Genomic DNA, 27,340 nt, shown 5'->3' on the forward strand with positions numbered 1-27,340 from the left:
CTCAAATCATATGTGTTCTTAAACTAAAATGACTGACACACTCCTTTCAACTTTGATTGGATCAAAGCATATCATTCCTGAAATTGCTTAACCCCATTAACTGCTGAGACAGGAATTAACTAATTGTAAAATGGGAATGAGGTCCATTCCAGAAAACTCTCCTTATCGCCATGCCAACAGTTTGGACCGGCCAGTCTACATTAAAGCATTACTCAGTGTTTACAGGCCTAACCTGGCTGAACATCAGTTCCATTTAATTGAAAGGTTTCAAATGTGCTGTAGGTTTACTGCAACTGATGAATCCCCAGTTGCAGTGTTGCATGATGGGGAAGGCAGGCCATGCATTTGTATCAGAACATACAAAAACGTGATCAAGTACTGCCTTACAGACTGTGATATTAGTGTTTGACCTTGTCTACACATGTGAGAATCACATGACAGACAGAAGCACACGTGTGGCCTAGATATCAACAATCATGCTCAGGCTTTTCAGCCTGTCAGCTGGAGCAGAACGAGAGGAAATGGACAGACTCGCTGCTGGCACTGCCTCCTCTGAGAGTGGCCTCAGCTAACGCCTAGTCCCAGACAAGAGCTCTCAGAGATCCTAGAAAGACGTCGCCTCCGTCTAAAACAATGTGAAATGCATGTGATGCTGTGTGTGTGTGCCCAGGTAACACAAGCAGGGGAATGACATGAGTCAGTGCAGAACACATATTCCATAATAATCGAGCGATGAATAATATCTCACTTTCCTTGTGAAAATATTACCTGCGAACATGACCTTATTTCAAAGCCTGAAGTCATATGCCTAACACTGTGAAATTAACATGCCACATTATAATTGCCAAACACAGGTTTCTGTAAACACTCACTTCAGGGAGATTCTATTTCCAGGGTGAAATTAGTAATATGTTGACCTCAATGATGGATTAGAAAAGCAATTCCTGTCAAATGTACAGCAGCATAAGACATTTCAATCACAAAACAAGGCTCAACCTCCTGATTTTCACCCGGTAAGTAAATGTGGAGAGTGTTTCAGAGAGGAGAACAAGTCAGTAAATCTCATTGCGGGCTCAGGCAGGTTTCCTCAGCATAATGGTTAATGGTTGACAGCATTCTATTAATCAATATACTGGGGTCTAACCAAGGGCCTATAGCTCCTATAGGTGCGTTTGCTTGCCTGTGTGAACTATATGAAAACGGAAGAAAGTAAACATTACACTGTATAGATCCACTGATCTGTGATAAACAGAATGGCCTGCAGACCCAATGTGGGCCGCTTTAATGTACTGCCTTGTTGTGTAGGATTCAATCTTGTTCCCCTCTGCTTATTGGCACATATTATGCTTTACAATCTCTCTTCTCTTGCAATGGCTGGAGAGTCCCTAGACTGCAACAACAGGGGAAACCATCTCGCTAATGCTATTGCACAACGCTAAATCACTTTAATAGAGTTTCAGTGATGCTAGTCTGCCAAAGCACACTTCTCTTGAGCCATTACGTAACGTCACATTCACTCTGGCTTCAACGTCTAGTGTCTGCTACGATTGTCAGCAAACCCATAGGCTGCATTTTCTTTGTTTTGTTTGTCCATGCATACTAGGACTACAGATCCATTTGACGCAAGCTGCAATGTGTTAGTGTGAATGGGATGTCAGAACCACATTATATTTTATTATATTATTTAACTGAACAATTTAACAAGCAATGGTTATTGTTTCATTACAACCCTTCCATTTAGGAATCGTTTAACAAGGTTGCACTGTTAACAAAGCCATTACTAAAATGTTCAAAAGAGACGTACAGAGACAAGACAGAAACAAATAAAATACTTACTGCTGCAGAATGTGGCATCGGATTAAATCCACACTGGTTGCAGACATTGTTCTTACAATCAGTACAGGCGTTGTAGTTGGGAGGATCCTTGGAGCCCATGTTGAGTCCCACCTTACAGAGTGGACAGGTGGACTGGCCTGCTTTAGGAGCAGCTTGGGAAGCTGCTGCCTTTGGAGGCTCTGGTGGAGCTTTGTCCACTTTGGCCTGTACTGATGGTGAAGCCTTGGCCTGCTGAGGTTGCTCTGGTTTCTTCTCTTGCTCTGCTTTCTGGACAGCAGGTGGTTTGGTGTCCTTCGCAGTTGATAGTTTTGGGGATGCTGGTGGTGTGGTTATCAAGGTGGATGCAGAGTTGAAGATAGAGGAACCAAAGCCAAACATCTTTCCAGTAACTGACTCTGCAGGCTTGCTAGGTGTGGGTTGGGATTTAGCTCCACCAAACCCGAAGAAGCTCCCTGCCTCCGTTTTTAGAGGCTGGGGTGGTGCTGGTGCAGATTTGGCAGAAGGAATTTCAGCTTTTGGAACCTTATTCAATGGCTTATCCAATTCATGTTGTCCCGGCCCTGGTTTAGCATCTGCCTTTGATGCATTAAATAGTTCTACACTTGGCGGTTTGACCCCAGGTTGTTGTTTATGCTGGTCAAGAGACGGACCTTTTTCTTCCGACACCGCACCTGAAATGACCGCTTTGCTCTCTGAAGACTCTGGTATGAGCTTATCATCCTTTTTGGTCAGGGTTGGCAATTGAGCACCAGCTACAGGGATTTCATGTTTGCCCAATTGTTTGTCTTTCTCTTGAAGGACAGCGTGACTGGGAATTTGACTTGGTGATTTCATCATGGGTGGTACAGTGGGGTCAGATGCTCCTAATGCTTTCTGCATTTGGCAATTGAGGCAAAGCCACTCCTTTATCTGAAAGAATGAGTAAATGGGTTGCATTAAAGATCATATCAAATGTTAAGTTAAACCAATAAACTTAAATAAACAATTTTATCTTCCATAAGTTCAACAATGTACTGTATATTCCTTAACCACATACAAATATATATTGACAAGGTCCGTTCTATATTTAATGATTGTTGCATGGCATATATAGACAAATACTCAGGACCAGGGATTTACATACCTCTTTTGTATTTGGCATTGGATTAAATCCACACTGGTTGCAGACAGTATTCTTACAATCAGTACATGTGTTGTAGTTGGGAGGATCCTTGGAGCCCATGTTGAGTCCCACCTTACAGAGAGGACAGGTGGACTGGTCTGCTTTAGGAGCAGCTTGGGAGGCTGCTGCCTTTGGAGGCTCTGATGGAGCTTTGTCCACTTTGGCCTGTACTGATGGTGAAGCCTTGGCCTGCTGAGGTTGCTCTGGCTTCTTCTCTTGCTCTGCTTTCTGGATAGGAGGTGGTTTGGTGTCCCTTGTGGCAGACATTTTTGGAGAAACAGGTGGTGTGGTTATCAGGGTGGACGCAGAGTTGAAGATCGAGGAACCAAAGCCAAACATTTTTCCAGTAACCGACTCTGCAGGCTTGGTAGAAACAGGTTCGGGTTTCGGACCTCCAAAGCCAAAGAAACCACCAGACTCCTTTTTGACATTCTGTGTTGTAGGAGGGGCAGACTTGGCAGAGGGGCTCACCGTTTGTGAAGGCTGGGGTTTTGATTGTTGGGGAACTGATGGGGAAATCTGTGATTTTGATACATCTTGTGGAGGTGATTCCTTTTCTTTCCCAGTGGATAATGTCACAGGCTCCTGCTTGTGTGAGAGGTGCTTAGGAGTCCTGTCCTCAGTAGTAATTGGTACTGCTCCCTGGTCCATGGGTGAGGGGGCAGGTTTGTTTGTCATCTGTACTGAAGATGGTTGAGGTTTAATCATAGGAAGGCCAGGTGGTTCAGATACTCCTAGGGCTCTCTGCATTTGACAATTGAGACATAGCCATTCCTTCATCTAAGGAGAAAAAAGAAATCATACAAGAATAAACATGTGACGACAGATGTAATGCAAAATAATTGCTTCCTTGACTTGCTTATATGCTTTTTTTTTAATAAGAATTGAACAGTTTAAGTTAAATTACCTCTACTGATGTTGGCATAGGATTAAATCCACACTGGTTGCAAACAGTGTTCTTACAATCAGTGCAGGTGTTGAAGTTGGGAGGATCCTTGGAACCCATGTTGAGTCCCACCTTACAGAGTGGACAGGTGGACTGGCCTGCATTAGGCAGAGCTTGGGAAGCCGCTACCTTTAGAGGCTCTGATGGATTTTTTTCCACTTTGGCCTGTACTGATGGTGATGGTGGAGCCTGCTGAGGCTGTTCTGGGTTCTTCTCTTGCTCCGCTTTCTTGACAGGAGTTGGTTTGGTGTCCTTTGAGGGAAGAAGTTTTGGTGAGACGGGTGGTGTGGATTTTTGAGAAATATCGGTTGTAGTGGACATCTTGCGGGAAACCTGAGCTGGTGCAGACATCTTGCGAGACCCTGGTGGTGTTGTACGTGAATCTTCTTGGACAGCAGACGTTATCAAAGTGGATGCAGAGCTGAAGATTGATGAACCAAAACCAAACATCTTCCCCTTTACTGACTCTGTTGTGTTTGAAGGCATATGCTCTGATTTAGGACTTCCCGAGCCAAGTCCCCCAGATGTCTGATTTGCAGACTGAGCTGCTTGGATTACAGATTTGGCAGGAGAGGTGCCATTGTTTGGAGAGTCTTGAGATGGTTTGCAAACATTCTCCATAGAAGGTACTGTTTCAAGATTCTGTGGTTGTACACCAGGAAGGCTTTCTTCATGTGCCTTCACTCCTTTCTCCAGAGTGATTTTAGCAAGTTCTTCATTCCCTTTTAGAGTCACGATGTCTGTGGCTGAAACAAAGGCCTCCATCTTATTATCAACCACCTTAGAGGTTCCTTTTATTTTGGGTTCACTAATTGTTGCTTCCTTGGCCGGCGGTGGAGCAGGACTCAACGTCGCCTTAACCTGGGGTATAGCAGGACTTGTTGTCTCAGTTTCCTGTGCTGGAATATGGGTCGGGGTCTCCTTAACGTGTGCTGAAGCAGGGATCGGTTCCTCCTTGGCCTGTGGTGGACCAGGACTAGATGTCTCCTTAGCATGGGGTGGATCATGACTTGGTGTTTCTGTCTCCTGCGGTGGGCTAGGACTTGGTGCATCCTTCACCTGTGGTGAAGCAGCAATTGGTTTCTCTTCAGCCTGTGGTGGACTAAGTCTAGGAATCTCCTTAACCTGGGGTTGATCATGACATGGTGTCTCTGTTGGCTTTGGTGTACTAAGACTTGGCGTCTCCCTGGCCTGTGGTGGAGAAGGACTTGGAATCTCTGTGGCCTTGGGTAGAGCTGGACTTGATATTTCTGTGGCCTGAGGTGGACCAGATGTTGAAGTCACCCTTGCTTGTGGCGGAAGTGCACTTGTTATGTCCTTGTCTTGGGATAGAGCAGGACTTGAGGTCTCCTTGATGTGGGACGGAGCTGGTCCTGGTGCCTCCTTTACTTTGAATAAACCAGGATGGGATGTCTCTGTGGCCTGAGGCAGAACATGAGTTGGTTTCTCCTCAACCTGATCTATGATACCAGGAGTTGGAGTATCTTTAGTTTGTGATGAGACCGGGGTGACGCACTGTTCAGATTCAAGCACTTGGTTTTGTGATGCCTGGGGTTGCGGCCATGGAGTCTTTTCAAGTTCAGAAGCTGACAGAGCTCTTTGCATCTGACAGGTGAGGCACAGCCACTCTCTCACCTAAGGAAAAAATAATCACGTATATCAGTGATCCTGAACTATGCAAAGCTAATAACAATGCAATACAACTAAATCCTAGAAATTCACTTTGTCAACAAAAGGAATTACTTACCTTATCTACAGTTGGATTGGGGTTAAAGCCACACTGATTGCAGACAATATTCTTGCAATCAGTGCAGGTGTTGAAGTTGGGAGGATCCTTGGAGCCCATGTTGAGTCCCACCTTACAGAGTGGACAGGTGGACTGGCCTGCTTTAGGAGCAGCTTGGGAAGCTGCTGCCTTTGGAGGCTCTGATGGAGCTTTGTCCACTTTGGCCTGTACTGATGGTGAAGCCTTGGCCTGCTGAGGTTGCTCTGGTTTCTTCTCTTGCTCTGCGTTCTGGACAGCGGGCTGTTTTGTGCCCTTTGCAGCAGCCATTTTTGGAGAAACAGGTGGTGTGGTTATCAAGGTGGACGCAGAGTTGAAGATTGAGGAACCAAAGCCAAACATCTTCCCAGTGACTGACTCTTCAGGCTTTGGAGCATCAGGCTGAGCCTTAGAACCTCCAAAGCCAAAAAAGCCTCCAGACTCCTGTTGGGTGCTCTGCTTTCTTCCAGTTTGATTGGTCAGGTCTGGAGATTTCTGAGGACCTGACATCTTCCGGCTCTCCTGTGGTGTTTTCTGACCAAGAGATGGACTCAACTGCTTTTGACCATCTTGTCCTTTTGCAGCTGGTATCGACTGTGTTCTTTGGGGTGATCCAACTGACTCAGAGATTACTTTCTTCTGGGGTACAGGAGATTGAGAGACATTCTTCAGTGAGGCCTGAGGCTTGACCAAAGGTTGTCCTGGTGCTTCAGATGCTTGTAGAGCCCTCTGCATCTGGCAGGTGAGGCACAGCCACTCCTTCACCTAGTTAAATATAATTATTATGTCAGCAACACTGTCATCAGATTAGCATTTACTTAAAAGGAAACATATTTCAATGACCACAGTAATGTAATATTTACTCAACAGTAATGGGTGACATTTGTATAGATTTTATTCCTTGGTCCATAATCAATATTATGGGTTTAAATATAAGAACATGGTTAGCTTAAGCTCAAGAATACCATTTGATATAAAAAACAATGAATGATTTAATTTCAAATGTAAAAATGATGACAATACAGCAATGTAGTTGAAAACCTACCCCTGTGCTATTTGGCTGGGGATTGAAGCCACACTGGTTACAGACACTATTCTTGCAATCAGTACAAGTGTTGAAGTTGGGAGGATCGCTGGAGCCCATGTTGAGTCCCACCTTACAGAGTGGACAGGTGGACTGGCCTGCTTCTGGAGCAGCTTGGGAAGCTGCTGCCTTTGGAGGCTCTGATGGAGCTTTGTCCACTTTGGCCTGTACTGATGGTGAAGCCTTGGCCTGCTGAGGTTGCTCTGGTTTCTTCTCTTGCTCTGCTTTCTGGACAGCAGGTGGTTTGGTGTCCTTTGCGGCTGCCATTTTCGGAGATACAGGTGGTGTGGTTATCAAGGTGGATGCAGAGTTGAAGATGGAGGAACCAAAGCCAAACATCTTCCCAGTGACTGACTCTTCAGGCTTTGCAGCATCTGGCTGAGCCTTTGAACCTCCAAAGCCAAAGAATCCCCCAGACTCCTGTTGGGTGCTCTGCTTTCTTCCAGTTTGATTGGTCTGTCCTGGAGGTTTCTGAGGACCTGACAACTTCCGGATCTCCTGTGGGGTTTCCTGACCAGGAGATGGACTGGACTGCTTTTGCCCGTCTTGTCCTTTAGCAACTTCATTCTTGTTTTCACTTGCAGCTGGCATTGACTGCTTTCTTTGGGGAGATCCGGCTGACTCAGAGATTACGTTCTTCTGGGGTTCAGGAGATGGAGAGACTTTCTTCGGGGAGGCCTGAGGTATCACCAACGGTTGTCCTGGAGCTTCAGAGGCTCGAAGAGCCCTCTGCATCTGGCAGGTGAGGCACAGCCACTCTTTCATCTAGTTGAATAAAATCAATATGTCAGTATCACTGTCATCAGATCAATATTTACTTTAATTTAAACATTTTTCAATGACCAAATTAATTTAATAGTTACTCAGCAGTAATGGATGACATTTGTATTAATTGAATTCCTTTGTTGATTATCAGTAAAGTGGGTTTGAATATAAAAGCATGTTGAGCTTTAGCACAAGAGTAATCATTTATAAATTCTGAATGAATAAAGATTTAAAATGTAAAGATTATGACGATACAGCAAACAGTTCAAACGTACCCCTGTTTCATTTGGCATCGAGGTAAATCCACACTGGTTGCAGACGGTGTTCTTACAATCCGTGCAGGTGTTGTAGTTGGGAGGATCCTTGGAGCCAATGTTGAGTCCCACCTTACAGAGTGGACAGGTGGACTGGCCTGCTTTAGGAGCAGCTTGGGAAGCTGCTGCCTTTGGAGGCTCTGATGGAGCTTTCTCGTCTTTGGCCTGTACTGATGGGGAAGCCTTGACCTGCTGAGGTTGCTCTGGTTTCTTCTCTTGCTCTGCTTTCTGGACAGCAGGTGGTTTGGTGTCCTTTGCGGCAGCCATTTTTGGAGAAACAGGTGGTGTGGTTATCAAGGTGGATGCAGAGTTGAAGATGGAGGAACCAAAACCAAACATCTTCCCAGTGACTGACTCTTCAGGCTTTGCAGCATCAGGCTGAGCCTTTGAACCTCCAAAGCCAAAGAAGCCTCCAGACTCCTGTTGGGTGCTCTGCTTTCTTCCAGTTTGATTGGTCTGTCCAGGAGGTTTCTGAGGACCTGACAACTTCCGGATCTCCTGTGGTGTTTTCTGACCGGGAGATGGACTCGACTGCTTTTGCACGTCTTGTCCTTTAGCAACTTCATCCTTGTTTTCACTTGCAGCTGGCATTGACTGCTTTCTTTGAGGAGACCCGGCTGACTCAGAGATTACTTTCTTCTGGGGTTCAGGAGATGGAGAGACTTTCTTCGGGGAGGCCTGGGATATCACCAACGGTTGTCCTGGAGCTTCAGAGGCTCGAAGAGCCCTCTGCATCTGGCAGGTGAGGCACAGCCACTCTTTCATCTAGTTGAATACAATTAATATGTCAGTATCACTGTCATCAGATCAACATTTTCTTTAAAGGAAACATTTTTCAATGACCAAATTAATTTAATAGTTACTCAGCAGTAATGGATGATATTTGTATTAATTGAATTCCTTTGTTGATTATCATTAAAGTGGGTTTGAATATAAGAGCATGTTGAGCTTTAGCACAAGAGTAATCATTTATAAATTATGAATGAATAAAGATTTAAGATGTAAAGATTATGACGATACAGCAAACAGTTCAAACGTACCCCTGTTTCATTTGGCATCGAAGTAAATCCACACTGGTTGCAGACAGTGTTCTTACAATCCGTGCAGGTGTTGTAGTTGGGAGGATCCTTGGAGCCCATGTTGAGTCCCACCTTACAGAGTGGACAGGTGGACTGGCCTGCTTTAGGAGCAGCTTGGGAGCCTGCTGCCTTTGGAGGCTCTGATGGAGCTTTGTCCACTTTGGCCTGTACTGATGGTGAAGCCTTGGCCTGCTGAGGTTGCTCTGGTTTCTTCTCTTGCTCTGCTTTCTGGACAACAGGTGGTTTAGTGTCCTTTGCGGCTGCCATTTTTGGAGAAACAGGTGGTGTGGTTATCAAGGTGGATGCAGAGTTGAAGATGGAGGAACCAAAGCCAAACATCTTCCCAGTGACTGACTCTTCAGGCTTTGCAGCATCAGGCTGAGCCTTAGAACCTCCAAAGCCAAAGAAGCCCCCAGACTCCTGTTGGGTGCTTTGCTTTCGTTCAGTTCGATTTGTCTGGTCTGGAGGTTTCTGAGGACCTGACATCTTCCGGCTCTCCTGTGGTGTTTTCTGACCAGGAGATGGACTCAACTGCTTTTGCACGTCTAGTCCTTTAGCAACTTCATCCTTGCTTGGATCTGCAGCTGGCCTTGACTGCTTTCTTTGGGGTGATCCAACTGACTCAGAGATTACTTTCTTCTGGGGTTCAGGAGATGGAGAGACTTTCTTCGGTGAGGCCTGAGGCTTGACCAAAGGTTGTCCTGGAGCTTCAGATGCTTGTAGAGCCCTCTGCATCTGGCAGGTGAGACACAGCCACTCCTTCACCTAGTTAAATTAAATTATTATGTCAGTATCACTGTCATCAGATCAGCATTTTCTTTAAAGGAAACATATTTCAATGACCACAGTAATGTAATATTTACTCAGGAGAAATGGATGACATTTGTATTGATTTAATTCCTTGGTCGATTTATCAATACAGTGGATTTAAATATAATAGCATGGTCCACTAGGACAAGAGTAATCATTTATATAAAACGATGAATGAATAAAGATTTAAAATGTAAAAAAATAAAATACAATACAGCAAAGCAGTTGAAAACTTACCCCTGTTCTATTTGGCTGGGGATTGAAGCCACACTGGTTGCAAACAGTGTTCTTACAATCCGTACAGGTGTTGTAGTTGGGAGGATCCTTGGAGCCCATGTTGAGTCCCACCTTACAGAGAGGACAGGTGGACTGGCCTGCTTTAGGAGCAGCTTGGGAAGCTGCTGCCTTTGGAGGCTCTGATGGAGCTTTGTCCACTTTGGCCTGTACTGATGGTGAAGCCTTGGCCTGCTGAGGTTGCTCTGGTTTCTTCTCTTGCTCTGCTTTCTGGACAGCAGGTGGTTTAGTGTCCTTTGCGGCTGACATTTTTGGAGAAACAGGTGGTGTGGTTATCATGGTGGACGCAGAGTTGAAGATGGAGGAACCAAAGCCAAACATCTTCCCAGTGACTGACTCTTCAGGCTTTGCAGCATCAGGCTGAGCCTTTGAACCTCCAAAGCCAAAGAATCCCCCAGACTCCTGTTGGGTGCTCTGCTTTCTTCCAGTTTGATTGGTCTGGTCTGGAGGTTTCTGAGGACCTGACGTCTTCCGGATCTCCTGTGGTGTTTTCTGACCAGGAGATGGACTTGACTGCTTCTGCCCGTCTTGTCCTTTAGCAACTTCAACCTTGTTTAGATCTGCAGCTGGCATTGACTGCTTTCTTTGGGGAGACCCGGCTGACTCAGAGATAACTTTCTTCTGGGGTTCAGGAGACGGAGAGACTTTCTTCGGGGAGGCTTGGGGTTTGACCGCTAGTTGTCCTGGAGCTTCAGAAGCTCCCAGAGCCCTCTGCATCTGACAGGTGAGACACAGCCACTCCTTATCCTATGGAATAAAAAACAGGTTCCCACATATCATGTTTAATAAATGCTAAATGTATTTCATTCTTATTTATTTGTTAATTCTGATTTGTTGAGCAAAAAACCTAATTAAGATTCATGCAAATGAGAATTAACCAAGGCTTGAAAGAAGAAATCAAGCAAGAAAGAGGAAGTGTAAATTATGCCTATTATGAAGATGCTACCATTTGGAAAGTTACGAAGTGAATCTGCTTTCAGTAACATTTAATAGACTGAAAGACAAGTGGTCCTCCTACCTCTGTTTTAGTCGGCATTGGATTAAATCCACACTGGTTGCAGACAGCGTTTTTACAATCCGTGCAGGTGTTGAAGTTGGGAGGGTCCTTGGAGCCCATGTTGAGTCCCACCTTACAGAGTGGACAGGTGGACTGGCCTGCTTTAGGAGCAGCTTGGGAGCCTGCTGCCTTTGGAGGCTCTGATGGAGCTTTGTCCACTTTGGCCTGGACTGATGGTGAAGCCTTGGCCTGCTGAGGTTGCTCTGGTTTCTTCTCTTGCTCTGCTTTCTGGACAGCAGGTGGTTTGGTGTCCTTTGCGGCAGCCATTTTTGGAGAAACAGGTGGTGTGGTTATCAAGGTGGATGCAGAGCTAAAGATTTGAGATCCAAAGCCAAACATCTTCCCAGTGACTGACTCTTCAGGCTTTGCAGCATCAGGCTGAGCCTTAGAACCTCCAAAGCCAAAGAATCCCCCAGACTCCTGTTGGGTGCTCTGCTTTCGTTCAGTTTGATTTGTCTGGTCTGGAGGTTTCTGAGGACCTGATGTCCTCCTACTCTCCTGTGGTGTTTTCTGACCGGGAGCAGGACTCAACTGCTTTTGACTCTCTTGCCCTGAGTCAGAGATAACTTTCTTCTGGGGTTCAGGAGACGGAGAGACTTTCTTCGGGGAGGCTTGGGGTTTGACCGCTAGTTGTCCTGGAGCTTCAGAAGCTCCCAGAGCCCTCTGCATCTGGCAGTTGAGACACAGCCACTCCTTCACCTATGGAATTAAATCAGGTACACAATATAGTCATTACAATGAATACATTTTGTATTTGATTTTGAACATAGTCTCTTCCAAATCAAATGAAAATAATTGAATTATCGTTGATGAATTTCATTTTATGAGGGGCGGCATAAGTAATTGAAGCAGGAAAGTGGAAGTGTCAATTATTCCCATTATAAAGATAGTATTGTTTGTTAAGTTATGAGCTGAATCCATTTAAAATGACATTCAATACACTGAAACGCGTCTTGTCCTACCTCTGTTTTACTCGGCATTAGATTAAATCCACACTGGTTGCAGACAGTATTCCTGCAATCCGTGCAGGTGTTGTAGTTGGGAGGATCCTTGGAGCCCATGTTGAGTCCCACCTTACAGAGAGGACAAGTGGACTGGCCTGCTTTAGGAGCAGCTTGGGAAGCTGCTGCCTTTGGAGGCTCTGATGGAGCTTTGTCCACTTTGGCCTGTACTGATGGTGAAGCCTTGGCCTGCTGAGGTTGCTCTGGCTTCTTCTCTTGCTCTGCTTTCTGGACAGCAGGTGGTTTGGTGTCCTTTGCGGCTGGCAGTTTTGGAGAAACAGGTGGTGTGGTTATCAAGGTGGACGCAGAGTTGAAGATGGAGGAACCAAAGCCAAACATCTTCCCAGTAACTGACTCTGTAGGTTTTGCAGCATCAGCATTCGTTTTAGGACCTCCAAAGCCAAATAACCCTCCTGAGTCCTGTTGTTTGGCAGAGGCTGAGTTGTCCGGCATGCTCCCAACTAGCTTTTTCTGTGTCGGCGCTTGGTTTTTCTTACTCTCTATATTGACTTCTTTATCAACCACAGATATGGGTTGCTGCAATGCAGGTGTTGACTGTTTCCCCGGAGTAGATATAGTTGTTGAAGCTTCCTTCTTGATTTGTTCATCGTGCAGGGCTGTTTCTTTCTCCTGAGGTTTATGTGGTTTTGGGATGTCCTTATTCTGGGTATCAGGAGCAGCTGGCAGTTTACTGGGTGATGGCGGTGGTTTCATGAATGGAGTTCCAGGAGGCTCTGATGCTCCTAGTGCTCTGTGCATCTGGCAGTTGAGACATAACCACTCCTTCTAAGAAACACAAAACAGTGGACACATTGTTAAAGTGAATGAAAGTTGAATAGTTTTCGAAGCAAAATACAAAATGTTAAATAATATATTATCATCTGCCTTTTCTGGCTAGGCAGCTTCATCTAAATATTTAAATGTACTCACCTCTGCTACATTTGGCTGGGGATTGAAACCACACTGGTTGCAGACAGTGTTCTTACAATCCGTGCAGGTGTTGAAGTTGGGAGGATCCTTGGAGCCCATGTTGAGTCCCACCTTACAGAGTGGACAGGTGGACTGGCCTGCTTTAGGAGCAGCTTGGGAAGCTGCTGCCTTTGGAGGCTCTGATGGAGCTTTGTCCACTTTGGCCTGTACTGATGGTGAAGCCTTGGCCTGCTGAGGCTGCTCTGGCTTCTTCTCTCCCTCCAGCGTCTGCATCTTGGGTGGTTTAGCTTCCTTTGAAGGGGACATTTTAGGAGATCCTGTGGGCGTACTATTTGGAGAGATCTTTGGGACCGCTGATAACCTGCGGGAACCCTGAGCTTGTCCAGACATCTTACGCGAACCTGGTGGTGTTACACTGGACTCCTCCTGAGCAGATGAGGTCAACAAAGTGGATGCTGAGCTGAAAACTGAAGAACCAAAGCCAAACATCTTCCCTGTAACAGACTCTGTTGTTTTCGAAGTGTCAGGTTGTGTTTTAGAACCAATGGCACCAAAGAGCCCTCCTTGTTTTTTCTGTGCATCTGAAACAGATGGATTACTCTGGTCAGCTGCTTTTTGAACTTTGTTTGGCGAGAGATTGGGTTTTGAAGGTAATGCAGCCGCGTTCGAAGCCCTCTGCATCTGACAGGTCAGACATAACCACTCCTTTACCTGTAAGATAGTAGGGAATAAAAACAGTAATATTAATGGGGAAGTGTATTTGTAGGGTCCTTTTAGGAGACATTAGGATTCTAGTAAACTAATTAAAACAACAAATTAGAATTTAGTTAATGCATTACAATCACACCAACTTGAAATATAGCAAACATTTGGCAACAATGAACTACAGATTTGTTGTGTTTCTTACCCCCGTTTCATTTGGCATTGAGTTAAATCCACACTGGTTGCAGACCCTGTTCTTACAATCCGTACAGGTGTTGTAGTTGGGAGGATCCTTGGAGCCCATGTTGAGTCCCACCTTACAGAGTGGACAGGTGGACTGGCCTGCTTTAGGAGCAGCTTGGGAAGCTGCTGCCTTTGGAGGCTCTGATGGAGCTTTGTCCACTTTGGCCTGTACTGATGGTGAAGCCTTGGCCTGCTGAGGTTGCTCTGGTCTCTTCTCTTGCTCTGCTTTCTGGACAGCAGGTGGTTTAGTGTCCTTTGCGGCAGCCATTTTTGGAGAAACAGGTGGTGTGGTTATCAAGGTGGACGCAGAGTTGAAGATGGAGGAACCAAAGCCAAACATCTTCCCAGTGACTGACTCTTCAGGCTTTGCAGCATCAGGCTGAGCCTTTGAACCTCCAAAGCCAAAGAATCCCCCAGACTCCTGCTGGGTGCTCTGCTTCCTTGCAGGTTGATTGGTCTGGTCTGGAGGTTTCGGAGGAGCTGACATCTTCCGGCTCTCCTGTGGGGTTTTCTGACCGGGAGATGGACTTGACTGTTTCGGAATCTCTGGCCCTTTAGCAGCCTCCGCTTCAGCTTTAATTTCTGTAACTGTCTTTTTACTGTCCTTTGAATTAATTTGGAGGTTCTTGAGTTGGTCAGCTGAGCTAGGAACTTTGTTGGATGAACCCGCTGGTTTCATCATAGGCGTTCCAGGAGGCTCAGTTGCTCCTAATGCTCTCTGCATCTGGCAGTTGAGACATAACCACTCCTTCACCTTATTGAACGAAAAAGATTTTGTCAGCATCGCTCTAATCAGAACTGCATCCTCCGAATAGTAAAAATATTTGAAATACAAAAGTAGTACAACATCAGCCAAGCGGCAATGGATTTGGGTTTATTTATTATGCTTGGTAGACTACAGAAAATGTAATGTGTAAATATAAGAGCATTTGAGCTGTAGCACAAGAGGCCTCGTATGCATGCAATTATGAATGAGTATAGAATGACATGAAAATAAAATGTTGATTCAGGAATGCAGTTTAAAACTTACCCCTGGGCTATTTGGCTGGGGGTTGAATCCACACTGGTTGCAGACAGCGTTTTTACAATCCGTGCAGGTGTTGAAGTTGGGAGGGTCCTTGGAGCCCATGTTGAGTCCCACCTTACAGAGAGGACAGGTGGACTGGCCTGCTTTAGGAGCAGCTTGGGAGCCTGCTGCCTTTGGAGGCTCTGATGGAGCTTTGTCCACTTTGGCCTGTACTGATGGTGAAGCCTTGGCCTGCTGAGGTTGCTCTGGCTTCTTCTCTTGCTCTGCTTTCTGGACAGCAGGTGGTTTGGTGTCCTTTGCGGCTGACAGTTTTGGAGAAACAGGTGGTGTGGTTATCAAGGTGGACGCAGAGTTGAAGATGGAGGAACCAAAGCCAAACATCTTCCCAGTGACTGACTCTTCAGGCTTTGCAGCATCAGGCTGAGCCTTAGAACCTCCAAAGCCAAAGAAGCCCCCAGACTCCTGTTGGGTGCTCTGCTTTCGTCCGGTTTGATTGGTCTGGTCTGGAGGTTTCTGAGGACCTGACATCTTCCGGCTCTCCTGTGGTGTTTTCTGACCAGGAGATGGACTTGACTGCTTCGGCCCATCTTGTCCTTTAGCCACTTCAACCTTGTTTAGATCTGCAGCTGGCATTGACTGCTTTCTTTGAGGAGACCCGGCTGACTCAGAGATTACTTTCTTCTGGGGTTCAGGAGACGGAGAGACTTTCTTCGGGGAGGCTTGGGGTTTGACCGCTAGTTGTCCTGGAGCTTCAGAAGCTCCCAGAGCCCTCTGCATCTGACAGGTGAGGCACAGCCACTCCTTTACCTGTAGAGTAATACACAGGTTTACACAACATATTATAGATGTCATTTCTACAAAGGGAGAGGGATGATTACGGCAATATTGCCGTAAGGCAAAATATTTAAAGGAGTAATAAATGCCACTATAAATGTAAATTCTTGAATTATTATCAAAATCTAAAATAGTTAATAATAATTTTGAGTTAATGAGAATCATGAATAGCATATGTTACTTTTAAAATGATGATTCATCATGAGTATAGGTCTCACTGTTAAACATACATCATGTTTTAGTTTTGAGTCTGTAAAGAAACACAAAATGTAACTGTTCTTGTATTTGTATTTATAGATATAAAACCAACAACAATGTTTAGAGACAAAACATACCTTCAAATAAAAACTACTGTTTCAAATGTATGAATGAGTATTATAATACATATTACAGCACTATTTCATGTCAAAAAACAACAATGAAAATTCAGTCGTTAAGATTCAAGAGTTGTAGAGAAAGAATACAAAAGCAGAGGAGAGCAAGATTGTGAAACCTAGCATCCAAAAAAGAGTTCCTTCCCTCTCCCCTCCCTTCTCTTTTCTCTGCCATTGAGAAGTGTATCATTTCATGCACCTGTGATGGACAGGCAAGATGGATTCCCGAACCAATAACGGAAGAGATGCCCTAACGGTCAAAAATAACTCAGGAGTCGTCTAAAACCTAAATTAGCTCAAACAAAGGATTAGATACAGGTACTTTCACAGCTCATTTACCTACTAATAGCTGATAGATGGCTGTGCTTTTTCTCACTAATTACACTAAAACAATAGCTCTGAAAAATGTCCATACAGCACCTATAAAAGCATACAATTGCATATGTAGTCTTACCTCTGATTTATTTTGCATCGGATTAAATCCACACTGGTTGCAGACCCTGTTCTTACAATCAGTACAGGTGTTGTAGTTGGGAGGGTCCTTGGAGCCCATGTTGAGTCCCACCTTACAGAGTGGACAGGTGGACTGGCCTGCTTTAGGAGCAGCTTGGGAAGCTGCTGCCTTTGGAGGCTCTGATGGAGCTTTGTCCACTTTGGCCTGTACTGATGGTGAAGCCTTGGCCTGCTGAGGTTGCTCTGGTTTCTTCTCTTGCTCTGCTTTCTGGACAGCAGGTGGTTTAGTGTCCTTTGCGGCTGACAGTTTTGGAGAAACAGGTGGTGTGGTTATCAAGGTGGATGCAGAGTTGAAGATGGAGGAACCAAAGCCAAACATCTTCCCAGTGACTGACTCTTCAGGCTTTGCAGCATCAGGCTGAGCCTTAGAACCTCCGAAGCCAAAGAAGCCCCCAGACTCCTGCTGGGTGCTCTGCTTTCGTCCGGTTTGATTCTTTTCATCTGGAGGTTTCTGAGGACCTGACTTCGTCTGGCTCTCCACTGGTGTTTTCTGACCAGGAGATGGACTTGATTGCTTTTGGCTCAGCTTTATAGATGTCTCCTTTTGTGTCAATGCTTTATTAGGGGAAGCCTGTGGTTTAACCGGAGGTCCAGCTTCACCCATGGCCCCTGAAGCTCTCTTCACCTGACAGTCGAGACAGAGCCACTCCTTTCCCTGTTCAATGAGAAAACACACATAAACTGAGGGTTCAAATCAGTTACTCAACACAGCAGACACAGCATAGAGTGGTTGAAATGTGTTACGTGTGTTCTTCATAAGGTATCCAACTTAGAATGTGGTAAATATTAAGCTAGAATTAAATACCCTGGATGTTCCTGAAAATAAACTGAAATACACCACATACACACATTATACAAACAGTTCATGAACTTGATCGGCCTATTTGTGTAGCTTGGTCCCTTGTATTCTATTTATAAAAAAATGTATTGAGTTGAGTGATTTCAATTAAGTTTGATTTTTTTTTAATAGAAATATAAGGTTGTATTAATAATTAATATTTTAGTTTCTCCCCCTTCCTATTTTGAGCACAAAATAAAATGTCTAGTTGCCCTTAAATGTGAAATAATCATAGTAATCAACATTACACATTTATACTTATAATATACAAAATCTTATTACGCTGTATGGGTATTGTCATTAATACAGTCGTATAATCGTATGATTACAACAAGGCATATTTAATGCTGACAAAAGGCATGACTATCCTTGTCATAAATCCACAACATAAAAGATGTAAAGGCAAACCTCCAATAACATGCCCCTGCTAGTATCACCAAGTCTCCTCCCACTCTAATATGGAGGCTAGGGATTTGAAACACTCTCAGCGTACTAACAGGGACAGAGAACAAAGAGCAAGTAGCCTCCGGCTCTGTTTGGTGATCTCTCTTACTAGCGCTGTGTGCGTTGAATTACAGAGTCAAGTGTCAGGGCCTCTCTGCCGCTGAGCATAACCAAGAAGACGCTGTGACGGCTCCAGCCGCCACGCTGTCGTCCCGCTGGAGCTCAATGCCCCGGTGGAGGGCCGTGACGCTCTCCCTGAAGAGGTACTCGTGTGCACGGACTGAACAGAACTGCCCAATCAAACGGCCGCCTTGCGGTGTTTGTGTTTACGCTGGGCCAGCATTGACATGGGGTGATGGTCACACTATCGTGGTGCTTGGAGTCTGAATCGATGACACATCAGCAGAGATTATATTGAAGCTATTTATCCCTACAAGGATTATGCTAGTTGGCGTTTTGCATTTCAGTAAAGCAGAGATTGGATGAAAATTAAATACATTTAGGTCAAACTGCATCACATGGACACAGTCGCTGCATTTTGTGGGAGATTTGGAAGGCATCTGTATCAGGGTATAGGCGATCAGCAGAAATAAATATCTATAGCTTCAGGAAATATAAAGCAAGCATATAATACAAGCAAAGTGGAAACATAATGAGGATTTTGTTGTATCTCTGTATTTGTCTAGGCTTAGATTAGATGCATGAAAACACCATGTGATGTATTAAAGGCAAACTGCATCATACAGGGGCAGATCTATTTCTGAATTAAGATGAATGTTTGTACGACATTATGTATTCAAATTTGAAATGCCTTCAATCCGCAAAAGTGTATGAACATACGTAGACACTAAATACAGAAACAAATAGTTAATTAAAGGATAAAGGTTAATGCTAAAGATATTCTGTATCCCACAAGGTAATTTACTACCTACATATCCATCTTGGGTCCCGTAGTGCTACGGCTCTGTTCTATTTGAACCTTGGATAGAACAATCAATCTTTGATGTATACATCAATTAAAAGTAATCTGAAACAAATTCAAATATCCAATTGCTCTATCTTGTACAGCTTCATTTATCTCTGAGCGTGCATATCATATAAATTTGTATGGATTAGAAGTACACTTAAACACTTAAAAAGTGAAATTAAATGGCTGATGAGGTTTATGACACACCCAATATGAACATTTCAATGATATCTGTTATTGAGGTTACATCCACAAAATACAATAATTGTCTTTTTATCTTTTACAATTAAATAAAAACATGTGTTGTGTTATTATTTGTTCTTACCCCAACATTTGGCATTGGACTAAATCCACACTGGTTGCAGACGGTGTTCTTACAATCCGTACAGGTGTTGAAGTTGGGAGGATCCTTGGAGCCCATGTTGAGTCCCACCTTACAGAGTGGACAGGTGGACTGGCCTGCTTTAGGAGCAGCTTGGGAAGCTGCTGCCTTTGGAGGCTCTGATGGAGCTTTGTCCACTTTGGCCTGTACTGATGGTGAAGCCTTGGCCTGCTGAGGTTGCTCTGGTTTCTTCTCTTGCTCTGCTTTCTGGACAGCAGGTGGTTTGGTGTCCTTTGCGGCTGACAGTTTTGGAGAAACAGGTGGTGTGGTTATCAAGGTGGACGCAGAGTTAAAGATTGAGGAACCAAAGCCAAACATCTTCCCAGTGACTGACTCTTCAGGCTTTGCAGCATCAGGCTGAGCCTTAGAACCTCCAAAGCCAAAGAAGCCCCCAGACTCCTGTTGGGTGCTCTGCTTTCGTCCGGTTTGATTGGTCTGGTCTGGAGGCTTCTGAGGACCTGACGTCTTCCGGCTCTCCTGTGGTGTTTTCTGACCAGGAGATGGACTCGACTGTTTCTGGCTTTTAGCAGCCTCTGCCACAGATGAGGGTTCTCTTGGCTTGGACAGTGTTGGGTTTGGTGAGCCTGGGGCTGAGGTGACTTGTTTAGGGGTTGGAGGAGAAGAACTCGGTGTCAGTTTCTGGGTTGTGGCGGTTTTGTTGGGCGACGGCTGGACTTTTGAACGCACAGCAGGTTCAGGAGATCCGGAAGCTCTTTTCATTTGACAGGGAAGACAAAGCCACTCTTTCCCCTATGGAAAAAAGATACGCAGAGCAACAAGTTCAAATCAAAGTGCAGTGTTCTTCACAAAGATAGGCAACACAGATAACGTACTGTGGGGAGGGGTTCAGAGTTAGATTTAAAGTTATCAGTTACGTTTATCTGCTGTGCAACAATATGCTGAATAATACTATAATCCACCACCATTTAGCAAAAGCCTACAAATGAGGATATAGCTAATCCCATTTGTCTTTGTATGTTTAATTGTTTTAATTGCCGATACATGCCAAGCTTTTCTATTTTTCAGCAAAAGTTTGATATGCACATTACGAAGCAGAAATGTTCCTGTTATTCTTCATTATTCCAATAGTTTGTGTTACACGGTTGGGCAGAGGCACAGATCATTTTGGAAAGGATGAAAAGGGAGTGAATCTGGTGCCTTTGTGCAGAAGAGTGTAATGGCTTGTATAAAGTCACCTCTCTTGTACTAGGTCTAGGTGTCATGATGAAGTGCTCACATATGGAGGAGCAAAGAAACACCCACACTCCACAAGAAAACATTATCATTGAAAATATATTAAGTTAAGCAGAGATAGAAGAAAATATTAAATCAAACACTTGTTACAAAACTATAAATATTAATTTAAAAAAAACTCAACCAATAGAGCATATAACTTAAACAACCACAATGCTTCTTGAGACATATTTTTGAAAAAATAATAATAAGTTCAATATTTCAACACATAAATATACAAATGAAGACTATGGAAATGCTCACCGCTGAATCCGGGGGGCTGAAGCCACAGAAGCTGCACACTTGGGTCTTACACCGGGTGCACGTGCTGTAGTTCGGTGGCGCCTTACTGCGCAGGTTGAGTTCTGTAGTCGTACACACAGGACACATGGCCTTGGGTCCAGCCGGCTTGGCTTCCTTTGGACCCTGGTGAGCACCATGTGGACCAGAAGAAGCCCGCTGGTCGGGTGAGGACCTGTCGGAGCTCTGCGCCTGCCCAGGCTTCGGTGACCCCATCGGGGATCGAGTCTTTGAGGCTTGCTGCTGCGCCTCTGGTCTCGGACTCCCTTTGGGTTGCAGACCACCCTTAGGAGGTCCTTGTTGGTGTTGTTGTTGTTGGGGTGGTGATCCAGGCTTTGGGGAGGCCTGTTGTTGAGCTCCCTTAGAAGAAGCCTGTTGTTCACCCTTAGCTGCACTTTGAGGCTGAACTCCAACCTTCGGCAAACCTTGTTGCTGTTGTTGTTGTTGTTGTTGTTGTGGTTTCTGTTGCGGACCAGGTTTTCCTGGAGCTTTGGACTGTTCCTCCGACTTTGCTCCAGGCTTCTGAGTGGCTGCTTGACCGGCCGGCTTGGGTGGATTCCCCACCTGTCCGTTACCCAGCTGCTTTGGGGGACCCTGGCCTGCTTTCAGGGGGCCCGTCCCCGGCTGCTGTGGCCCCTTAGCCCCCTGCTGGGAATCGGCTTTCTTCTTCTGATCCCCCTCTCCAACATCGTCCCCAAAACGGCCCAACTTGTTGACCGCAGAGGACATGGCGCTCAGGGGATTAGCCCCACTGAGGAACTTAGAGGAGAACATTTTGGAGTCTCCCTCCTCCTCCTCCTCCTCCTCCTCCTCCTCCTCTTCCTCCTCCTCCTCTTCCTCCTCCTCCTCTTCCTCCTCCTCTTCCTCCTCCTCCTCGCTGGATTCTACAGGGCTGTCCGAGCCAGAGCAGGAGCTGCTGTCCTCCCCTTTCTTTCCGGGCGCTCCTGCAGAGGCTTGAGGGGGAAGTGGGGCCGGAGCTTTGGAGAGGGCATCGACGGCCCCAGTGCTGCCGCTACTGCTGCTGCTGCTGCCACCGCTGCTCCCAGGACTCTCTGCTGGTTCAGCATCTACATCCGCCTTCCTGCAGTCACAAGACAGCCGAGGACAGGAAGGAGAAGGGGGGGAAACAGAGAGTCATCAGGGAAGAGGTGCTATCAGAGGAAGTATCACCATGCCTTGTTGGACTCTCTCTCTCTCTCTCTCTCTCTCTCTCTCTCTCTCTCTCTCTCTCTCTCTCTCTCTCTCTCTCTCTCTCTCTCTCTCTCTCTCTCTCTCTCTCTCTCTCTCTCTCTCTCTCTCTCTCTCTCTCTCTCTCTCTCTCTCTCTCTCTCTCTCTCTCTCTCTCTCTCTATATATATATTTAGATTCACTAAGCAAGTATTCTTAATTTAATTATTCAAAATTATGATGAACTATTTTCGATTTCAAAAGCCAGCTCGAACACATGGCAAGGTCGAGGCTGCATTCACACTAACTGTTTGCCACGTCAAACTAGCCTAATTAAACAAAAACATGGACTAGTAATAATAACAACAATACTAACACCATAACCCGTACCGTCTAAGAAGATCAAGAACATTAATGCATCCACTGGCCCGTCTCTATGCCGAACATCGATAATATCAGCGACCATTCATTGGGTCCGTGTGATTTACTACGCTACTGTTGCTTTCAGGACCACGGACAGGAGCCGAGCCGCTCTATCGATCACAGCGTCTCACTGCTTCCCGTTTTAGCCAGTAACACAATACAGGGCACGACACAGAGACCGGCTATTACACTTTAAATGGACTGTCTCTCAGGGACCAAGTCGTTACCCGTGAATGTCGGCACTGTGCATTACGGAGTGGATTGGAATAAACATGTCTTTACCACCACCAAGCTCTTTTTAATGCATCGCTGTCCTATTCGATTTAAACGCATATGATTCAAAGTCCAGGGGTCTTAGTAGTAGGAAAATTACGTCAATGAAGGTCTAAATCGTATTGTCACACATATTTTGAGAAATGTCAAACGGGCTGAGTATGGTAAACAATGCATATCCGGGTAGCCGATGATCATCCAAAATTACATAAGACGTCAATTAACGTTTCGAATTTGAAGCGACATTATTAGTTGATTATTTAGGCTCTTCTCTTGAGTGTATAGACCAAATCATAGTAGTGAACGGTCACTTGTTCTCCGTACAAGGGGCTGCTCGGTGGTTACTTATTCTGATTCCAAATATTGGAAAGAATGCTTTATAGACGTACACACACACACACACACACACACACACACACACACACACACACACACACACACACACACACACACACACACACACACACACACACACACACACACACACACACACACACACACACACACACACACACCACGATCTGCAGAGACAGCCAAGTTATGAAAGCCTCAAATACTACAACGGCAGCTGAGCTGAGATGAATGCAATAAATTACATTACCACCTATGCGTGTCCTTGATAATTACTATGACTGTGATTCGGTTGTATATTTGCAAAATAGCTTGTCATGCAGTCCGACCGAAAAGCCGTGAATCATGTGCAGCTATACAATCCAAATGATTGCAGGCATCAAGAACGCCGTGGTGAATCCCCCCCATCCGTAATCCGCTCCCCGTCTCCGTGTCTCATCTGCTCCCTCCCATCGACCAAGCATCCTTCACCCTCCACGGTCACAATGTCAAACCGAACGGGGAAGTGCATCCGGCAGCGCCAGTGACACCAGGGGTACCTTTTCTCTCGGTGGAACTGTGGAGCTGCCTCCCCATCTTCGGCTAAATTTCGTCGGATATCCCCCCGTCTGTGTGTGTCAGAATGACGCGGGATGGAGGGCAGCACAGGGCAGCGAGAGCAAGCAGCATCCACTCCGCCTCCCTCCTCTACCACGCCAGCGCGCATGCGCCGAGTCTGACAGGCGATCATAATATATCAGGCACGGAAATGGGAATTAAAGGGACAACATGATTTATTTCGTCAGTCACATGTTATTAGCTCGCGAAGATCCCGGGATTTATCCCCGAGGGAATATTGTGTTTGTTTTATATTTTAAATGTCATAGTTATGCATATGTTGTTTTTTAAAATACCCAACGGCTTTGCTACTGGGTGGCCCTATGTGTTTGCCACAAAGTCGTGAGTAGTTGAAGTCGTGACTCCTCCTATACAAATACTATTCTGTGTGGGAAGATGTCCCACTCATAGAACTATGTGGGTGGGTTGTGTAATGAGCCATCAGAATATAGTGGCAACGCGGATTGGTGTTAAGCTGCTTGCACGTAGACCTATTCATGGTTCATACCAACAAATATACAGACATATCGTTAATATAATACATTCATATAATGGCATATACATGCAATCCTGTGTGTGCGGGTGCATGTGTGTGTGTGTGTTTGGTCGTGCTTGTGCATGCGTTTGTGTATCATTCAATTAAATCCAATTTAATATGCACAACTGGTAATGTCAATTGGGTTCTGTGGTGAATCAGTAGAGCATCAGTTTGATAACCTTTGATTTGCATGGCGACGATTGAGAGGGACAAATAGTGAAGGTCAATCATAGCGTCATTCACGTTCAATGATGATCCCGCCCTTCACAGTGTAGCTTAGTCCCCCCCCCCCCCCCCCCCCAGTCAAATACCATGGCTATTCCAGATCTCACGGAGCTGGCATTCCTCATCACAACCTCCACCACTCTACATGCAAGCCCTGAAGCAGTACGACTCCCTAGGACTACAGGGCTCTCCCATCTCGACTCTACGGAGAGACGGGGGGACTAGCACACATGTGAGCGCTCCCGTCCCTCGGAAACAAAGCTTGTGGTGGAGCAGCAGACCGGGGGATGAGGCAGCAAGAAGAGTCGGAAACAAATGGCAACGCAGACTCAAGTCATACTTCAGTCGCTCCAGATGACTCTTCAGCAATGAGAGAAGATCGCCTGCAGTGCCACATGGATCAGCAGCGAAAACAATGCACACGCACGTGTGCACACGCACACTCACACACATGCTCATTGACAAATGGCTTCTCCACAGGCTCCAGATACACGTGTGCACACATGAAGTCTACTGTAGAGTGGGGCAGCTTTCATCGCCATGTGTGCGGGAATCCATGTTTTTGTGTGTCAGTGTTTAACCATGTATGTGTGCGTGTGAATGCGTCTGTCTTTGTTCGTCCATGTGTGCCTGTGTGTGTCTGTGTGTGTGTTTGTGTGTGCCTGTGTCCTCGTGACTGATATAGACTGTGTGTGTGTGTGTGTGTGTGTGTGTGTGTGTGTGTGTGTGTGTGTGTGTGTGTGTGTGTGTGGGAGGGAGGTTTATAAGCCAAGTGTAGGGGGAACTGCATCACATGTGAACAGCAGGAGGATGGGATATCTCTCAGGAGAACACCACGTCCCAATTCAACACACGCACACACACGAGGCTTCTGTCAATCCATGCAGCATCTACCATGCAGTATGTACCTTAGCGTGTACCGTATCACCATATACCAGCTAACCAACGGAAACCCATCTTATAGAAAGCATGGTGTTCTATGGTCGTCTTATGTCATGCCATGTACCGCATTGATGAAATACAGCGTGTGCTCTATATTGTTATGTAGTGGGCGTGTGAACATCCTGGTTTTTGGTGTCTCGGAGCAACATCTCTCAAGCCCTGACCCCGCCGTTGTGTGAAGCCCTGCAGCACAGCTGCAGCGCCCGCGCGGCCGTTGTTATTATCTGTCTTTGAAATCCTTTATCAGCTGGTCCATTCAGGATGCACACCAGACCGCTGCCACCCCCCTCACTCCCACACACGGTGGGATCAGGCCGGGCCAGACGGAGGCTCGCGCACGCCAAGTAGGTCCAGAGGAATCAGAAATACTGTTTCAGCTGGGCCCCCATAGGTTACCCCTCTGGGGGGGGAGATATGGTTAAGGGAGAGGGGAGGGTGAGGTTAGGGGAGAGGGGGGAGATAAGTAGAGGGGAGGTAGGGATGGAAGGGAGGTTAGGGTTATGTTAGCAGGGAGGTTAAGGTTAGGGTTAGGGTTAGGTTAGGGGGAGGGAGTGTTTAGTGATAGGGTAGAGGGGTACAGGGAGGCTAAGGTAAGGGTGGAGGGAAGGTTAAGGCCAGGGTAGATTGGAAGGGGGGGATTAAGGTTAGGGTAAAGTGGCAGCTATAATAAATTAGAACTGAGAAACAACTACAGATGGAGTTAACCATACAGCAAACTGTTGCTTCAATAAGAGAAGCCTCACTTTTGTGCTGAATTAGGTTGGTGGTTGTGTGTGTGTGTGTGTGTGTGTGTGTGTGTGTGTGTGTGTGTGTGTGTGTGTGTGTGTGTGTGTGTGTGTGTGTGTGTGTGTGTGTGTGTGTGTGTGTGTGTGTGTGTGTGTGTGTGTGTGTGTGTGTGTGCATACATACGTGTGTGAGACTGATATTATAAGAGATACATAAACCTAAACATAAAACCTAAACATAATCAACTCTTGTAAATATATGCACATGCAATCATTTTTCCTTTGGCCTCTACAATGTATACATTGTAAATATACAAACATCGAGATTTACTGTTACAATCAATATACCTTGATCTAAATGCCATTTAGCTATGCTCTCTTCCAGCCCCAGACTGCTACAGGGCTCTGGGACTTTGGCACTCTCACTGAAGCAAGCCCAATCCCAGACACTACATTTATACGCTACATTTGTATTCTTCTCAGCACTCTCGGCTAGCCAGCCTGTCTAAGTTCCTTCATATCTCTCATTCTCTCTGGCACTCTCTGGTTCTCTCCCTCGCTCAATCTCTCGTGTTCTCACACACACACACACACACACACACACACACACACACACACACACACACACACACACACACACACACACACACACACACACACACACACACAGACACACAGACGCACACTGGGAAACACACTCACACAACTCATACCCACAACCGCTCAACAACAGAGCCTGCAGTCGTGCTTATCTCACTCGTTTTAATTAAGCCGGGGCGTGGGCAAATATGAATAGCTGAGGGCTGGTGTTGCTCTGCCACTGCTTCTCATGGATGACACAGCAAACGTTGAGCAACACGCCAATCCGATACAAAGCCCAAATCCTCCCTCAAATATATGTACTAATAAATAAACCAAAAGGGCATAAACACCAACACAGGCACCTACCTCTGGCGCTGGGCCTTGAGGAAGGCGAAGCAGTCTTTACCCGGCATGGCTGTCTCTGAGGAAGAGTGTGGTGAGGAAGAGCTGGGTGGAGAGGGGACCTGCATGAAGGTGTGTTGGCGTCCTGCGCTGGCTCTCCGGGGATCTGTGGGCGGCTGTGGGGTGTGTGTTGTCTCCGTGTGCTCACTGCAGGGTCACATGTAATCTATACAGTAACCCGATCACACACACTTTGCCAGCATCATTAAATTTACATA

General features: G+C 45.8%; 1 protein-coding gene across 1 annotated transcript in view; it reads right to left on the minus strand.

Moving 5' to 3' along the window:
- The window catches only part of pclob (piccolo presynaptic cytomatrix protein b), a 62,510-nt gene extending 40,839 nt beyond the window's left edge, over window positions 1-21,671 (minus strand). The window contains exons 1-16 of the mRNA XM_056598689.1: window positions 20,862-21,671; window positions 19,308-20,114; window positions 16,675-17,388; window positions 15,016-15,819; window positions 13,948-14,739; window positions 13,041-13,751; window positions 12,072-12,896; window positions 11,071-11,808; window positions 9,996-10,799; window positions 8,910-9,713; window positions 7,831-8,634; window positions 6,752-7,555; window positions 5,692-6,471; window positions 3,940-5,579; window positions 3,025-3,251; window positions 1,837-2,153 (exon numbers count right to left, since the gene is read on the minus strand). Of these exons, the coding sequence (XP_056454664.1) occupies window positions 1,837-2,153; window positions 3,025-3,251; window positions 3,940-5,579; window positions 5,692-6,471; window positions 6,752-7,555; window positions 7,831-8,634; window positions 8,910-9,713; window positions 9,996-10,799; window positions 11,071-11,808; window positions 12,072-12,896; window positions 13,041-13,751; window positions 13,948-14,739; window positions 15,016-15,819; window positions 16,675-17,388; window positions 19,308-20,114; window positions 20,862-21,671 (12,381 nt within the window). The remainder of the gene's footprint in view (window positions 1-1,836; window positions 2,154-3,024; window positions 3,252-3,939; window positions 5,580-5,691; window positions 6,472-6,751; window positions 7,556-7,830; window positions 8,635-8,909; window positions 9,714-9,995; window positions 10,800-11,070; window positions 11,809-12,071; window positions 12,897-13,040; window positions 13,752-13,947; window positions 14,740-15,015; window positions 15,820-16,674; window positions 17,389-19,307; window positions 20,115-20,861) is intronic.
- Window positions 21,672-27,340: the final 5,669 nt, after the last annotated feature.

The sequence above is a fragment of the Gadus chalcogrammus genome, chromosome 9 (assembly GCF_026213295.1).
Source record: "Gadus chalcogrammus isolate NIFS_2021 chromosome 9, NIFS_Gcha_1.0, whole genome shotgun sequence".
Lineage (NCBI taxonomy): Eukaryota > Metazoa > Chordata > Actinopteri > Gadiformes > Gadidae > Gadus > Gadus chalcogrammus.